The sequence below is a fragment of the Eleutherodactylus coqui genome, chromosome 2, assembly GCF_035609145.1.
Source record: "Eleutherodactylus coqui strain aEleCoq1 chromosome 2, aEleCoq1.hap1, whole genome shotgun sequence".
Taxonomy (NCBI): Eukaryota; Metazoa; Chordata; class Amphibia; order Anura; family Eleutherodactylidae; genus Eleutherodactylus; species Eleutherodactylus coqui.
The window spans coordinates 73,060,141-73,078,022 of NC_089838.1; the positions used below are offsets into that span (position 1 = coordinate 73,060,141).

The window sequence follows — 17,882 nt, forward strand, 5'->3', positions numbered from 1 at the left end:
TAAGGAGGAAATAGTTGTTCCTTAACAAAAAGCCTCAAATTAACCACATCTCCCCTTTACAGCAGGAGACTTGGTGGGAATCATTTGGATATTTTAATTTGACATTAACCATATTTTGTAAGGTAGCAAGCCCTATAACAAAGTCATAAAGCCTCCTCTGATCAGGAGTATGGATTTTTTTATTTGATACTTATAGATTAACTAATAAAGGTCACCACTTTAATAGACCCATAAACTATTCTGCATAGAAAAAAAAGACTCTATATGAACATTACATTAATCCATTTAAAGAACAACAGTGGTGAGTTTATCCTCAAAGCCATATGCACAAATAGATTCCCTTGACTTTCACGAAAGGCGTCACATCTAGTCCGCCCTGCTATTTTGTGAGTAGGAGAACTGAGTTTGAGGGAAGCGGGAGATGCTTAAAAAATATATTTTCGCACCAGTCCTTGTGAAAGCTTAGGCCTGCTCTTTGAAAAACATTAAGGGATTTAACAAAGCTGAGGATGGAAGCATATTTCAAAGAAATAAGTATACGAGAACAAGAGGTCACATTCAGAAGCCGGAGTGATTGAAAACTCAAGGCTAATTGGAGAAAAGTTCCGATGTACTGAAACGATAGTGAATGCATTCAAAAACCTGACAGCAAAAGTGAAAAACAGAGAGATACAGAAAAATTACTGTACAAATCCGGGGAAAAAAAAGTTGCAATTAAATACTAAGGAAATAAACATGTACGTTTAGGTTTATGGAGCCTAATGCTCATGTAATGACTGGGGCTTGACATTTTCAGAATTGCATTGCCGGGCCAAAAATGTGATAAAATAGCTGTTACCGCCACATACTTATTGGGTGTCAGGCTCACTTTAAATATCTTGAGACAAAATACAGATTGTACTTAAATGAAGATTGAGAAGGCAACTTTAAGCAACTACTGCAAAATGTCTAAAGGGACATATTACTGCTCAGGCATTTTTTTTCTTTTTTGGCTCCGCTCTGCCGAACTAAATAAAATCTCCATGGCTCAGATCTCGAAGAGAACGTCAGCAGTTCTTTCCCAGACAGTGCATTATCTTAAAAACCTTTCTGTTGTTCTTTTTAGTATATATCATTGTCCTTGCTGTCATACTGCATCACTATCTCCTATCTGCTGCTTCCCTTTGTCTTGTCACTAGACTGTCATGCAGAAATATAACTTAACCACCTTCCCCTTGACCTCAAAAACAGACCAATATTTTTATGTTACGCATTCACCAAGCTCTTACATGGCACAGCACAAGGTAACATAAAACACAATGGCGGAGAACATTTGTTCTGCACAGAGTTTATAAATTATGTTGAAAATCTAAAAATGCTCAAAAAAAAACAAAACAACAGAACTTATGTTTTTGTCGAATGCATAGTCTTCAATAATAAAGTTGCGTTCACAGCTCTGTAGGATATATGGGGTTAGAGCTCCTTAAAAGGGTGCTGAAATTCTCAGAAGGCCCCATCATGGCCGCAGCGTGGCCGAAAATCGCATCAACGTGAGAAAGCCATGACCAAGTCTTGGCTGCATCTCCTGTTTAAGCGCCCGTTCAGACAGCCCAGGTGCGGCAAGTGTACGCCCAAGCCCAGAATTCCATTTGTAGAGGTGTGGCAGCATAAACAGGTGCAAAACAACTTTTTTAGGTAAACATATGTAACTTTATTGTTCCATAGAGCAAAGTATCAGGCAACGTTTCGGCCGACAATTGGCCTTTATCAAGCCACTTATCCTATGTGACCATGCAGGAAGTCCATGCTGGACATGGTCACATAGGATAAGTGGCTTGATAAAGGCCAATTGTCGGCCGAAACGTTGCCTGATACTTTGCTCTATGGAACAATAAAGTTACATATGTTTACTTAAAGAAGTTGTTTTGCACCGGTTTATGCTGCCACACCTCTACAAATGGAGTATGGATAGGTTGATGGTTCACAACCAGATTGTGACTATTGCATTGGTCAGATAAGACGTGGTTCCTCCCTATTGTGGAGTTCCGTTTTGCCGCATTGTGAGTGCTGTGGGATTCTGTATCTTCACAAGCCCAGAATTCCATCGGGCGGGAAAAGAGTTAAACTCTGCTAAACTTCCTCCCCCTTTCCGCCCCTTGCTGGCTGACGGCAATGGGAGGGTACGAGGCGGGAGCCAACCCTGTCTCACCCCTTCCCTTTGCTGACAGCTGGCAAGGAGTGGAGAGTGAAAGGGAAGAGGAAGGGAGTTTAGCAGAGCTGCTGCTAAACTCCCTCCCACCTCCCTTTTCTAGCAGCTCTCATAGGCTCCCATAGGAGTGTATGGGTCCGACGTCGTATTCCGTCCGAAAAGATTGGTCAATACCGTATGTGCTTTCTTTTCCGGACACGCAACGGAAAATTTCCCATCTGAACTGATGCATTGGAATCCAATGCATCAGATGGTCGAGATTTTCGGCCAGCGGTTTATCGCGACTACATTGCCGTGATAAAACGCTTGTGTTAATAAAGCCTTACGCTGTACAATGGCGTGACATTAGGGGGTTGTTCTACTTAGAAAGCCCCAATCATTAGCCTACAAAAATATGTGAGCCGTGTTGTTTGGTGATCAACCTCACATGCCAATAGCACTCATAAGATGAAGATAGATTGAACCATGTATCTCATTTACTTGTCATTCAGTGACTACAGATATTGCTGTGTTGTGACCTTTCAGTCAATATTTGTTGTACAAGATGAGTTGAGGGAAGCAAACAATGGATAATCGGTGGCTACTTTGCACTAATATACAATGGACCTTGCCTAAAACTAAAGGGTGCTTTAAATTAAATGGTCACATAAAATCAAATGATTGCTGTATGAATTGAGCAAGATTCTGTTTCACTTAGAGAGCAGAAAAATGTATGTAAATGATAAAGAAGTAGCCTGCGACTGGGAAAACAAAAAAAGAAACAGCGTACAAGTATGTGAATGGCACCATAGGAATCAATTTTTTGACACTTTTCATCCAAAAGGCAAGGAAGCAAGATGAATATGGTGTGAATGGAAACAAGCCCTGAAAGCACAAACAGCAGGAGATGGAAGATCCCGCTGGCACCGGGAGTGATCTGGCACAGATATGACACGTGCTTCTGTAAACAGCTAGTGCTGAAACAAGACGCAGCCATTCTCTTTCATAGCTAGCTTCTTCTCATCTTTTACCATATGCTTCATTCTGACAGCTTCTTTACAAGCTTCCCATAGGAGACGACCATTATGGCAAAATTAGGCAAATAGGGGGCATCGAGCTGTTATCCAGTTATGAGTACCTAAATTATAAATGATAATTAAATCAATTGCTAGCCCTTTTCTCAAGGATCAGTGACTACAAAATCTACTAATTCCACAGACTGTCATAAATGCTTTATTGGTAAGACAATTTAATAGCAGCCTATTTTGGCAAGAGGGGTCCACCAGCTGCTCTTAAAAGGCAATTTAAATACTATTTTTCTTTTATGCAGCTTTTTCATCATAAGTTGGGAGATTTGTTTTCTAATAAATATTATTTCCCCATATAAAGAACAGCACTTTACCAGAAATTGAAATGGTTGTCTATATCTATATATTGCACCCTCAAGTTACAATATGACCTTGATTGGGTAAAATTAGTGATTAGTTTGTCAACTTTAGGAAAGTTGATCAGAAAAATTCAAAAAAAGTTTGAGACAACCCCTTTAACAGACCGAGTGATGCAATTTAAAGATACAGGGCTGGCAGCAATGAAGACAGGTTGCACATGAACAAGGGGGTGGGCCCAAGCTGCACTTTTTTACATCAGGACCCATGGCCTTTTTGCTACTCTCCTGGCATTTTATAGAGGTAACCATATCTAAGCCACCGTCTTATAAATGTTTTTTTTATATAGGTTTTCTTATATAGGGTGTATGTATTTTTTTTGTATCCAAGCAATGTAGCTGTGTGTGGGTTGAGTAGTAGGGATGGGGGGGGGGGGGGGGAGACACTTGTCAAATCTTTGCACCCAAGCTCATAAGAATTTAAAAAGGGCTGTACAGAAAAAAGTCCCCTTTCATAAAAACGTGCAACTTTTTGTCATTATTTCACCATCCTCACCACTTTTTTTATTTAAAAAAAATATGAAGTGCCAGTCTTAGGCCTCATATCCACGAGCAGGTCAGATTCTGCATGCGAAGCCTGCAGTGGAATCAGACCCTGCCAACAGCAGCGTTCGTACCTCACATGATCTTTCTTTTTCTCGTCCACACGGCTTGCAGTAGAGATTTTTTTTAAATCAACTGCGGACAGGCCATGGGTTCGGAAGGCTTCCATTGACTTTAATGGAAGCCGTCTGTGTGGGAACTGCAGTAAAATGGAGCATGCTGCGCTTTTTTTATCCGCCAGCGTAGACCACAACTGTGTACATGAAAAAACATTTTCCCATAGCATGCTATAGAAGGTTATTGCTGTGGAATCCGAAGTGGAACGCCCACTCCATATTCCGCAGCAAAGATCTGCCTGTGGACATGAGGCCTCAGTACATGTACCCCACAGCATACAACAAAGTTACAATCAAGGCCGCCATCCCGAACTTAGTATTCAAAGGGCAGCTAGTCACATGTAGATACTTGCACATTTACATGTAACAGTATCAGAGAGCAGTACAATCCATGAGGCATATGTAAAGTGCAAACCACTACATGTAACACAGGTAGATAACAGTGCATGTAGTGCAGATAGGTAACAGTACAGCACATGCAGTACAAGTAGTATAGTGCATGTAGTGCAGATAGGTAACAGTACAGCACATGCAGTACAAGTAGTATAGAGCATGTAGTACAGATAGGTAACAGTACAAGTAGTACAGTGCATGTAGTACAGATAGGTAACAGTACAGTACAAGTAGTACAGTGCATGTAGTACAGATAGGTAACAGTACAGCACATGCAGTACAAGTATATAGTGCATGTAGTACAGATAGGTAACAGTACAGCACATGCAGTACAAGTATATAGTGCATGTAGTACAGATAGGTAACAGTACAGCACATGCAGTACAAGTAGTATAGTGCATGTAGTACAGATAGGTAACAGTACAGCACATGCAGTACAAGTAGTATAGTGCATGTAGTACAGATAGGTAACAGTACAGCACATGCAGTACAAGTAGTATAGTGCATGTAGTGCAGATAGGTAACAGTACAGTACATGCAGTACAAGTAGTATAGTGCATGTAGTACAGATAGGTAACAGTACAGTACATGCAGTACAAGTAGTATAGTGCATGTAGTACAGATAGGTAACAGTACAGCACATGCAGTACAAGTAGTACAGTGCATGTAGTACAGATAGGTAACAGTACAGCACATGCAGTACAAGTAGTATAGTGCATGTAGTACAGATAGGTAACAGTACAGCACATGCAGTACAAGTAGTACAGTGCATGTATTACAGATAGGTAACAGTACAGCACATGCAGTACAAGTAGTATAGTGCATGTAGTACAGATAGGTAACAGTACAGCACATGCAGTACAAGTAGTACAGTGCATGTATTACAGATAGGTAACAGTACAGCACATGCAGTACAAGTAGTATAGTGCATGTAGTACAGATAAGTAACAGTACAGCACATGCAGTACAAGTAGTATAGTGCATGTAGTACAGATAGGTAACAGTACAGCACATGCAGTACAAGTAGTATAGTGCATGTAGTACAGATAGGTAACAGTACAGCACATGCAGTACAAGTAGTACAGTGCATGTAGTGCAGATAGGTAACAGTACAGCACATGCAGTACAAGTAGTATAGTGCATGTAGTACAGATAGGTAACAGTACAGCACATGCAGTACAAGTAGTACAGTGCATGTAGTACAGATAGATAACAGTACAGCACATGCAGTACAAGTAGTATAGTGCATGTAGTACAGATAGGTAACAGTACAGCACATGCAGTACGAGTAGTACAGTGCATGTAGTACAGATAGATAACAGTACAGCACATGCAGTACAAGTAATACAGTGCATGTATTACAGATAGGTAACAGTACAGCACATGCGGTACAAGTAGTATAGTGCATGTAGTACAGATAGGTAACAGTACAGTACATGCAGTACAAGTAGTACAGTGCATGTAGTACAGATAGGTAACAGTACAGCACATGCAGTACAAGTAGTATAGTGCATGTAGTACAGATAGATAACAGTACAGCACATGCAGTACAAGTAGTACAGTGCATGTAGTACAGATAGGTAACAGTACAGTACAAGTAGTATAGTGCATGTAGTGCAGATCGGTAACAGTACAGCACATGCAGTACAAGTAGTACAGTGCATGTAGTACAGATAGGTAACAGTACAGCACATGCAGTACAAGTAGTATAGTGCATGTAGTACAGATAGGTAACAGTACAGCACATGCAGTACAAGTAGTATAGTGCATGTAGTACAGATAGGTAACAGTACAGCACATGCAGTACAAGTAGTATAGTGCATGTAGTACAGATAGGTAACAGTACAGCACATGCAGTACAAGTAGTATAGTGCATGTAGTACAGATAGGTAACAGTACAGCACATGCAGTACAAGTAGTATAGTGCATGTAGTACAGATAGGTAACAGTACAGCACATGCAGTACAAGTAGTATAGTGCATGTAGTACAGATAGGTAACAGTACAGCACATGCAGTACAAGTAGTATAGTGCATGTAGTACAGATAGGTAACAGTACAGCACATGCAGTACAAGTAGTATAGTGCATGTAGTGCAGATAGGTAACAGTACAGCACATGCAGTACAAGTAGTATAGTGCATGTAGTACAGATAGGTAACAGTACAGTACAAGTAGTATAGTGCATGTAGTGCAGATAGGTAACAGTACAGCACATGCAGTACAAGTAGTATAGTGCATGTAGTACAGATAGGTAACAGTACAGCACATGCAGTACAAGTAGTATAGTGCATGTAGTACAGATAGGTAACAGTACAGCACATGCAGTACAAGTAGTATAGTGCATGTAGTGCAGATAGGTAACAGTACAGCACATGCAGTACAAGTAGTATAGTGCATGTAGTACAGATAGGTAACAGTACAGCACATGCAGTACAAGTAGTATAGTGCATGTAGTGCAGATAGATAACAGTACAGCACATGCAGTACAAGTAGTATAGTGCATGTAGTACAGATAGGTAACAGTACAGTACAAGTAGTACAGTGCATGTAGTACAGATAGATAACAGTACAGCACATGCAGTACAAGTAGTATAGTGCATGTAGTACAGATAGGTAACAGTACAGCACATGCAGTACAAGTAGTATAGTGCATGTAGTACAGATAGGTAACAGTACAGTACAAGTAGTATAGTGCATGTAGTGCAGATAGGTAACAGTACAGCACATGCAGTACAAGTAGTACAGTGCATGTAGTACAGATAGGTAACAGTACAGCACATGCAGTACAAGTAGTATAGTGCATGTAGTGCAGATAGGTAACAGTACAGCACATGCAGTACAAGTAGTATAGTGCATGTAGTACAGATAGGTAACAGTACAGTACATGCAGTACAAGTAGTATAGTGCATGTAGTACAGATAGGTAACAGTACAGCACATGCAGTACAAGTAGTATAGTGCATGTAGTACAGATAGGTAACAGTACAGCACATGCAGTACAAGTAGTACAGTGCATGTAGTACAGATAGGTAACAGTACAGCACATGCAGTACAAGTAGTACAGTGCATGTAGTACAGATAGGTAACAGTACAGCACATGCAGTACAAGTAGTACAGTGCATGTATTACAGATAGGTAACAGTACAGCACATGCAGTACAAGTAGTATAGTGCATGTAGTACAGATAGGTAACAGTACAGCACATGCAGTACAAGTAGTATAGTGCATGTAGTACAGATAGTTAACAGTACAGCACATGCAGTACAAGTAGTACAGTGCATGTAGTACAGATAGGTAACAGTACAGCACATGCAGTACAAGTAGTATAGTGCATGTAGTACAGATAGGTAACAGTACAGCACATGCAGTACAAGTAGTATAGTGCATGTAGTACAGATAGGTAACAGTACAGCACATGCAGTACAAGTAGTATAGTGCATGTAGTACAGATAGGTAACAGTACAGTACATGCAGTACAAGTAGTACAGTGCATGTAGTACAGATAGGTAACAGTACAGCACATGCAGTACAAGTAGTATAGTGCATGTAGTACAGATAGGTAACAGTACAGCACATGCAGTACAAGTAGTATAGTGCATGTAGTACAGATAGGTAACAGTACAGCACATGCAGTACAAGTAGTATAGTGCATGTAGTACAGATAGGTAACAGTACAGTACATGCAGTACAAGTAGTATAGTGCATGTAGTACAGATAGATAACAGTACAGCACATGCAGTACAAGTAGTACAGTGCATGTAGTACAGATAGATAACAGTACAGCACATGCAGTACAAGTAGTATAGTGCATGTAGTACAGATAGGTAACAGTACAGCACATGCAGTACAAGTAGTATAGTGCATGTAGTACAGATAGGTAACAGTACAGCACATGCAGTACAAGTAGTATCGTGCATGTAGTACAGATAGGTAACAGTACAGCACATGCAGTACAAGTAGTATAGTGCATGTAGTACAGATAGGTAACAGTACAGCACATGCAGTACAAGTAGTATAGTGCATGTAGTACAGATAGGTAACAGTACAGCACATGCAGTACAAGTAGTATAGTGCATGTAGTACAGATAGGTAACAGTACAGCACATGCAGTACAAGTAGTATAGTGCATGTAGTGCAGATAGGTAACAGTACAGCACATGCAGTACAAGTAGTATAGTGCATGTAGTACAGATAGGTAACAGTACAGTACAAGTAGTATAGTGCATGTAGTGCAGATAGGTAACAGTACAGCACATGCAGTACAAGTAGTATAGTGCATGTAGTGCAGATAGGTAACAGTACAGCACATGCAGTACAAGTAGTATAGTGCATGTAGTACAGATAGGTAACAGTACAGCACATGCAGTACAAGTAGTATAGTGCATGTAGTGCAGATAGGTAACAGTACAGCACATGCAGTACAAGTAGTATAGTGCATGTAGTACAGATAGGTAACAGTACAGCACATGCAGTACAAGTAGTATAGTGCATGTAGTGCAGATAGATAACAGTACAGCACATGCAGTACAAGTAGTATAGTGCATGTAGTACAGATAGGTAACAGTACAGTACAAGTAGTATAGTGCATGTAGTGCAGATAGGTAACAGTACAGCACATGCAGTACAAGTAGTACAGTGCATGTAGTGCAGATAGGTAACAGTACAGCACATGCAGTACAAGTAGTATAGTGCATGTAGTACAGATAGGTAACAGTACAGTACATGCAGTACAAGTAGTATAGTGCATGTAGTACAGATAGGTAACAGTACAGCACATGCAGTACAAGTAGTATAGTGCATGTAGTACAGATAGGTAACAGTACAGCACATGCAGTACAAGTAGTACAGTGCATGTAGTACAGATAGGTAACAGTACAGCACATGCAGTACAAGTAGTACAGTGCATGTAGTACAGATAGGTAACAGTACAGCACATGCAGTACAAGTAGTACAGTGCATGTATTACAGATAGGTAACAGTACAGCACATGCAGTACAAGTAGTATAGTGCATGTAGTACAGATAGGTAACAGTACAGCACATGCAGTACAAGTAGTATAGTGCATGTAGTACAGATAGGTAACAGTACAGCACATGCAGTACAAGTAGTACAGTGCATGTAGTACAGATAGGTAACAGTACAGCACATGCAGTACAAGTAGTATAGTGCATGTAGTACAGATAGGTAACAGTACAGCACATGCAGTACAAGTAGTATAGTGCATGTAGTACAGATAGGTAACAGTACAGCACATGCAGTACAAGTAGTATAGTGCATGTAGTACAGATAGGTAACAGTACAGTACATGCAGTACAAGTAGTACAGTGCATGTAGTACAGATAGGTAACAGTACAGCACATGCAGTACAAGTAGTATAGTGCATGTAGTACAGATAGGTAACAGTACAGCACATGCAGTACAAGTAGTATAGTGCATGTAGTACAGATAGGTAACAGTACAGCACATGCAGTACAAGTAGTATAGTGCATGTAGTACAGATAGGTAACAGTACAGTACATGCAGTACAAGTAGTATAGTGCATGTAGTACAGATAGATAACAGTACAGCACATGCAGTACAAGTAGTACAGTGCATGTAGTACAGATAGATAACAGTACAGCACATGCAGTACAAGTAGTATAGTGCATGTAGTACAGATAGGTAACAGTACAGCACATGCAGTACAAGTAGTATAGTGCATGTAGTACAGATAGGTAACAGTACAGTACATGCAGTACAAGTAGTACAGTGCATGTAGTACAGATAGGTAACAGTACAGTACAAGTAGTATAGTGCATGTAGTGCAGATAGGTAACAGTACAGCACATGCAGTACAAGTAGTATAGTGCATGTAGTGCAGATAGGTAACAGTACAGCACATGCAGTACAAGTAGTATAGTGCATGTAGTACAGATAGGTAACAGTACAGTACATGCAGTACAAGTAGTATAGTGCATGTAGTACAGATAGGTAACAGTACAGTACATGCAGTACAAGTAGTATAGTGCATGTAGTGCAGATAGGTAACAGTACAGCACAAGTAGTATAGTGCATGTAGTACAGATAGATAACAGTACAGCACATGCAGTACAAGTAGTACAGTGCATGTAGTGCAGATAGGTAACAGTACAGCACATGCAGTACAAGTAGTATAGTGCATGTAGTACAGATAGGTAACAGTACAGCACATGCAGTACAAGTAGTACAGTGCATGTAGTACAGATAGGTAACAGTACAGCACATGCAGTACAAGTAGTACAGTGCATGTAGTACAGATAGGTAACAGTACAGCACATGCAGTACAAGTAGTATAGTGCATGTAGTACAGATAGGTAACAGTACAGCACATGCAGTACAAGTAGTATAGTGCATGTAGTACAGATAGGTAACAGTACAGTACATGCAGTACAAGTAGTACAGTGCATGTAGTACAGATAGGTAACAGTACAGCACATGCAGTACAAGTAGTATAGTGCATGTAGTACAGATAGGTAACAGTACAGCACATGCAGTACAAGTAGTATAGTGCATGTAGTACAGATAGGTAACAGTACAGCACATGCAGTACAAGTAGTATAGTGCATGTAGTACAGATAGGTAACAGTACAGTACATGCAGTACAAGTAGTATAGTGCATGTAGTACAGATAGATAACAGTACAGCACATGCAGTACAAGTAGTACAGTGCATGTAGTACAGATAGATAACAGTACAGCACATGCAGTACAAGTAGTATAGTGCATGTAGTACAGATAGGTAACAGTACAGCACATGCAGTACAAGTAGTATAGTGCATGTAGTACAGATAGGTAACAGTACAGTACATGCAGTACAAGTAGTATAGTGCATGTAGTACAGATAGGTAACAGTACAGTACATGCAGTACAAGTAGTATAGTGCATGTAGTACAGATAGGTAACAGTACAGTACAAGTAGTATAGTGCATGTAGTGCAGATAGGTAACAGTACAGCACAAGTAGTATAGTGCATGTAGTACAGATAGATAACAGTACAGCACATGCAGTACAAGTAGTACAGTGCATGTAGTGCAGATAGGTAACAGTACAGCACATGCAGTACAAGTAGTATAGTGCATGTAGTACAGATAGGTAACAGTACAGCACATGCAGTACAAGTAGTACAGTGCATGTAGTACAGATAGGTAACAGTACAGCACATGCAGTACAAGTAGTACAGTGCATGTAGTACAGATAGGTAACAGTACAGCACATGCAGTACAAGTAGTATAGTGCATGTAGTACAGATAGGTAACAGTACAGCACATGCAGTACAAGTAGTATAGTGCATGTAGTACAGATAGGTAACAGTACAGTACATGCAGTACAAGTAGTACAGTGCATGTAGTACAGATAGGTAACAGTACAGCACATGCAGTACAAGTAGTACAGTGCATGTAGTACAGGTAAACAGCAGTACAGTGTATATAACAGGTACTACGTGGAAGTATAGTACATGTTGTACAGGCAGTCAGTACAGAAAATGCAGTACAGCTAAATAGCAGTACAGTACATGTAGTACAGGAGGATAGTATAGTACATGTAGTACAAGTACGGTGCAGTAACATACACTTCTAGCAAGCAGCAAACAGCCGGAGCACTACACTACTAAAGTAGCACAATTTTAATGTTAAGTGTGTGAATGGTGCACTTCACTAATAGTGCAGATCGCCATAACACCCTACAATAGAAGTGTAGAGCCGTGGCTATAATATAGATTACTGTACAGCACATATAGCACAAGTAGATAGCAGTAATGCTCATGTATTACCAAAAACAAGCAGTACAGGACATAGAGCACAGGTAGCTACTAGTACAAAACATGTAATGCAGGTATACAGTTAAACAACACACGAGGCAGGGGTAGCAGTGGTATAGTACATGCAATATATGTAGGTAGCAGTAAAATTCGTATGCTGACTTTTTTCACTCTCCTACTTGATATGGCGCAACACATAGATCTGCACCCGCAATAGCAAATATATATGGTAATAGCCAGCAATTCTCGGAGCTAGCATTGCTGCGCGCTTCTTTCTAAATAAACACAGGGAATTGGGCAGATGCACACTGGAACCCAGTGAAATGTATTTGGTGATGAAAATGAATTGTGTTCATGTTTTCTTAGATTTGACAAGATTAGGAATTTTTAGTTAACGGAGGAGATGTGTGTCATGCATTCCCCAGATATCCACTCTCTTATTTCCCCCAGGATGTCAGGGTTGCAAATAAATCTTCATCTTCAACTTTATTTAGGCTTTATTTTAGGCTCCCACTTGACATCCTTATGGAACAGAGAACTGTCATTCTCGTTCTCAGAAAATGAGAGCTGACAGCTAGGCACCTTGTTCACACAGGATTAGTTGCACTACGATGAGCCTACAGTTACCCGAGCTAACATGCTGCAGCATTCTTGGGAGCCCTGACACTACCGCTGTGTTAGTCTAGGTGACAAACAACGCCTTATGCTGACCACAGGGCATCTCGAATTGGTAAAGGTAACAATAAGACTGGATTGTGAGCCTGCCAAAGCATTGGTCCATAATTCTGCATATATGTGATACTATATGAATACTACAAATCACACTAGATGCACAGAAATTATACACTTTATTGTCAAATTGTAACTTATGCCATGAGTACTAATGAATGATAAAAAAATAATAAATGTGAATATATATAATAGTAGGTAGAGATGAGCGAGCATACTCGCTAAGGGCAAATACTCGAGGAAGTATTGTCCTTAGCGAGTACCTGCCCGCTCGTGAGAAGAGATTCAGGTGCCGGGGGGGGGGAGATCTTCCTCTTCCCCCCTGGCTCCCTCCTGCTCGCTCCCCCAACACACGCCCCCCCCCCCCCCAACCCCCCCGCCGGCATCCAAATCTTTTCTCACGAGGAGGCAGGTACTCACTAAGGACAATACTTGCTTGAGTATGCTCGCTCATCTGTAATAGTAGGTCTAATTATATATATATATATACACACATATATATACACACACACACATATGCATACATACACACATATATACACACATATACACATATACATACATACACACATACACACACACACATATATACATACATACATATATATATATATATATACACAGTCCTAAGCTTTCGCTCACGACCTGAAGGTTACAAGTTCAATCCACGCATGGTTCAGGAAGCCGGCTCAAGGTTAACTCAGCCTTCCATCCTTCCGAGTTTGGTGAAATGAGTGCCCAGCTTGGTACTCATTTTAGCTGAAAGCGCTGCGGAATCAGTTGGCGCTATACAAATAAGATTTATTTTTATTTATTTATTTTTTTAATCTCTGAATGCTCATGAAGGTTATAGTTAATTATAGACAGTTTTTCATGATGATGAGAGAACTTCATAAAGGCATTTACTACTTTTAATATATTACCTTCATGAGCATTCACCAAATATGTAACTGTCACATTGTGGAAGCTGTATTGTCGGTCATCTATCAGATCTGTGTGAGGGCAGTAATAAAGTGCCCAGGCATCACCTGAAGTTACAGTGGTACTCCAGTCCTGGTTAAACAAAGATGACTGCATCACTTCTCTGACTAGTCTAGACCAGTGTTTCTCAACTCCAGTCCTCAGGGACTCCTAACAGGCCATGTTTTCAGGATTTCCTCAGTATTGAACAAATTATGTAATTATCATCAGTGCCTCAGATGCTGCCACCAGTATTCTTACTATAGGATATCCTGAAAGCTTGACCTGTTGGGGATGTCTGAGGACTGGAGTTGAGAAACACTGGTCTAGGACACACACTACATGTCGCTCTAAATGACCAGTGCTGCCAACGTGGACAGCACTGACCAATAAAATCAACGTGTACATCAGGTAGTCAGCAAAGTGGTGTAGCCATCTTTGTTTGTCCAGGATTGGAGGGTCACTTTAAGCCTTGTTTCAAAAATGTAGTGTTGACAAAACTCTTTTGAATTAGATTTTATGTCAGACTTTACCCCGTGCCGATGCCACATAATAAAAGATGTGCATAGTGCTATGAAAATATGTTTGGAAGCATGTCCTCATAGGAATGCATTGGCACTGTACTCCGGATGTGTGATATGGAACATCAATATGTTCCTGTGCACAACCTCATCGAGCAACATTGGGGGCTACATCAGTGATCATCAGCTTCTCAAAAGCAACAAAAAAATGTAAGAGAGAAAAAAAAATGCAGGTCATCTAATCCAGGGATTATTCTGATTGCCAGATTGGAGTCAGGAAGGAATTTTTTCCCTTTCAATCGGGAAAATTGGCTTCTACCTCATTGTTTGTTTTTTGCCTTCCTCTGGATCAACATTGGGAGGAAACAGGCTGAACTGGATGGACATATGTCTTTTTTCAGCCTTACATATTATGATCAACTCATCATGCTTCCAAATGGTTTCAATGATAAATACAACATCGCTGAACGAGTAATGCTGCAGAATCGCATCATCAAGTTCTAAAATGATGTTCCAGCAGGTCACTACAAAGGAAATCTGTAATACTGTCCCAGGACATGTAAGGAGAATATGTTATAAACCAGCAACTCAATGAATGTGACACACAAATAGGTATATGTTACTTCTGCACCATTACAAATCTCCATGGACAATCATCAAATCCTACTTTAAAATACACATGACTGCTGATTGGTGGTTTTATTCTTTGAGTATTTGTTTGCTAACATATTTACCTGTAGGGTTGACCCACCAATCATAAATATCCCCAGAACAGCAAATTTGTTCATATTGATTGGCAGAAGAAAAAAAAGTTTTTTTTCACAGCACGAGAATCTAATGACATATTGCAAGTCATTTAAGAAACATCAAGCACAAAAGGGTTAATAATTAACCATGGCAAATAAAAAAAAATAGTGATTCCTTATAGTGCACTACACTTACAGGAAAATCCAATATTCCCCAGACGTGAAGTGTAACAGATGGGGATATAAAATGTGAAACCAAAGCTAAGGGCAGAATTATTCCCTTGTGCCAACTACCTTCACAGGAGCAATAGGTCTTATCTCTGTTTTATTAAGTCCTAAATGAACAGAATGACAAAAATGCTGTTGAGCTCCCTACAATGTATAAAGCACTAAACTTGTTTTGCCATGGAGCAAAATAATTCATAGAGATTGTGAAAACTTTTATTTGTCAGATGTATAAAGTTCAATTGGTCCGCTGACACCCATGCAGAAAAATGAAGAAATAAATTCTGAAAAAATAAGTTGGTGTCACTAAGACAGATTATGGGGACCATACCGACAAAAGCCAAATTGCTCACCAATGGACAGCTGCAATAAAATGCTGATTGAGGAGGAGTCGTTTAAAATGTCACTCACTGTCTTCCTTTGAAACACAAAGAACTCGTTGTGAAAGTTAGCCATTACAGGGCCAAGTGCTTAAGGTATACAATAAGTAGGGTAGAGTGACTAAGGAAAAAGTTAAATACTACAAACAGTATAAGTCACTTTTTTGCCACAGGTATCACTATGTCACCACTCTAGTTCTGGCTATGTTATATCTAAAAAATACCTACAGGTTGGCTGAATGGGTAGTAAAACAATGACGGCGACTCTAAAAGGCCAAAGGCACACCAGTGTGTTCTCGATCCGTGTGCCGTCCAAGCCTACAATGGACTAGACACAGACTTAAAGTAGTCAGTGTGCCGATTCACTCAGACGTTTACCATGGACATGCGGACCACATAAAAAAAAAGCAACATGTACTTTTCTGCTTTGATTCGTGGACTAAACTATTCATGTGAGGTCTGTATTTCATGAACTCATTGCTACAAAACACAAAAAATAAATAAAAAGTACATGCTGAAGTTAAAAAAAAAACCTGACATGCAGACTGTACATAGATGGCATATGGATGGAATACAAAACTATACATATGTGAAACAAGGTCAATTTTTTTGCAAATGCACCATGGACAAGTTTTGATACACTTGTGTGACTTGGCCTAGTTTTTTAAATCTGTAGTTTAAAGGGATTGTGCTACAAAAAAAAAAAATCATCATCACTGACCTGCTGGGACTCCCAGAGATCATGAAAAGTCCACCATGTTTATAAAGATAGCCAAGCACTGCATTCCACTATCTCTATTGCCCCCTAAAGAGTGAATGGAGTGGTGGTCCCACACTACTCCATCCACCCAGCGGACTCTGAGTGTGATATTCTCATGATCAGGGTGTCTCAGCAGTCAGATCCCCAGGGATCAACCATTTATCTTACTATATTGTGGATAGTTACACAGGGAACCTCCAAAATGGTTCAGCCTCCAATATTCATAAAAAATGGCTCAACAGGACATCATCTTATCCGATACTCCCATGATAATACAACACGGATAATAACTCAAACATTCTGAGAGGGTTGGTCTTTAAAGGTCTAAATCACAGCTTCTTGTTCAGTACTATATGTCTACGTCTTGGTAGTCAGACATAGGTTTCTTTTTTCGCTTTTGGGTGGAACTGTAATTCCACGTACTTCTAATTCTGGAACGAACTAGATTTATCTATAGCTGCAACAATTGCAAGACAATTTTTTACATTGTTTAAAACCGCTCGTAAATCACCTAAAAGATTTAAAACGTAGCATTTAACCGTTTAGCATGCAACAATTGTAAATGTCTCTTAAAATAAAAGCCACTTCCCAACCATAAAATAAAGCATTATTTTCCATTATAAGCAATAGAAGAACATTAGGTAGCATAAACAGTAAAAGCATTGTCATAGAAAATAACTGGAGTGCATGTCAATGTCTTGTGAAATACAATATAGCTTACCCATCGAGTGAGCAAAGAAAACTAAAGCCTTCAGAAAAAGGAAGAGAAGCCTTTAGTTCACAGATCCAGTAGCATCTACCTTAATGAGCCGATAACTGCTACAGGCTAGGCTTGTCAATGTTGTCAGCTGCTGATTCCTAATGTACTCTAAGTGTTATATGCTTAGCCTCTAAAACTAATGCTAAATACCAGCCAAACTATTTTTCCCCATTACTGTAGCACGGTTTGCCTTTAATTGTATGTGTGTCTAAAACAAAATTCAAAGAATTGTAAAAAATGATATAAAACAGCACCTGGTGAAAGTCAAATTACCTGAAAAGCATGGGAAAATGGAGAAAAATAAATGCATTGAATAGGAAAGAAGGACTTCTCTTCAACAGAAACGAGCTCAATAACCACATA

General features: G+C 39.8%; 1 protein-coding gene across 8 annotated transcripts in view; it reads right to left on the bottom strand.

Annotated features, from left to right (window-relative positions):
- The window catches only part of TENM2 (teneurin transmembrane protein 2), a 1,550,877-nt gene that overhangs the window by 701,615 nt on the left and 831,380 nt on the right, over positions 1-17,882 (bottom strand). For 2 of the 8 annotated variants that reach the window (XM_066591125.1, XM_066591120.1), the window contains exon 3: positions 2,533-2,546. The exons of the other annotated variants lie outside the window; for them this stretch is intronic. In XM_066591125.1, the coding sequence (XP_066447222.1) occupies positions 2,533-2,546 (14 nt within the window). The remainder of the gene's footprint in view (positions 1-2,532; positions 2,547-17,882) is intronic. 8 annotated transcript variants of the gene reach the window in all.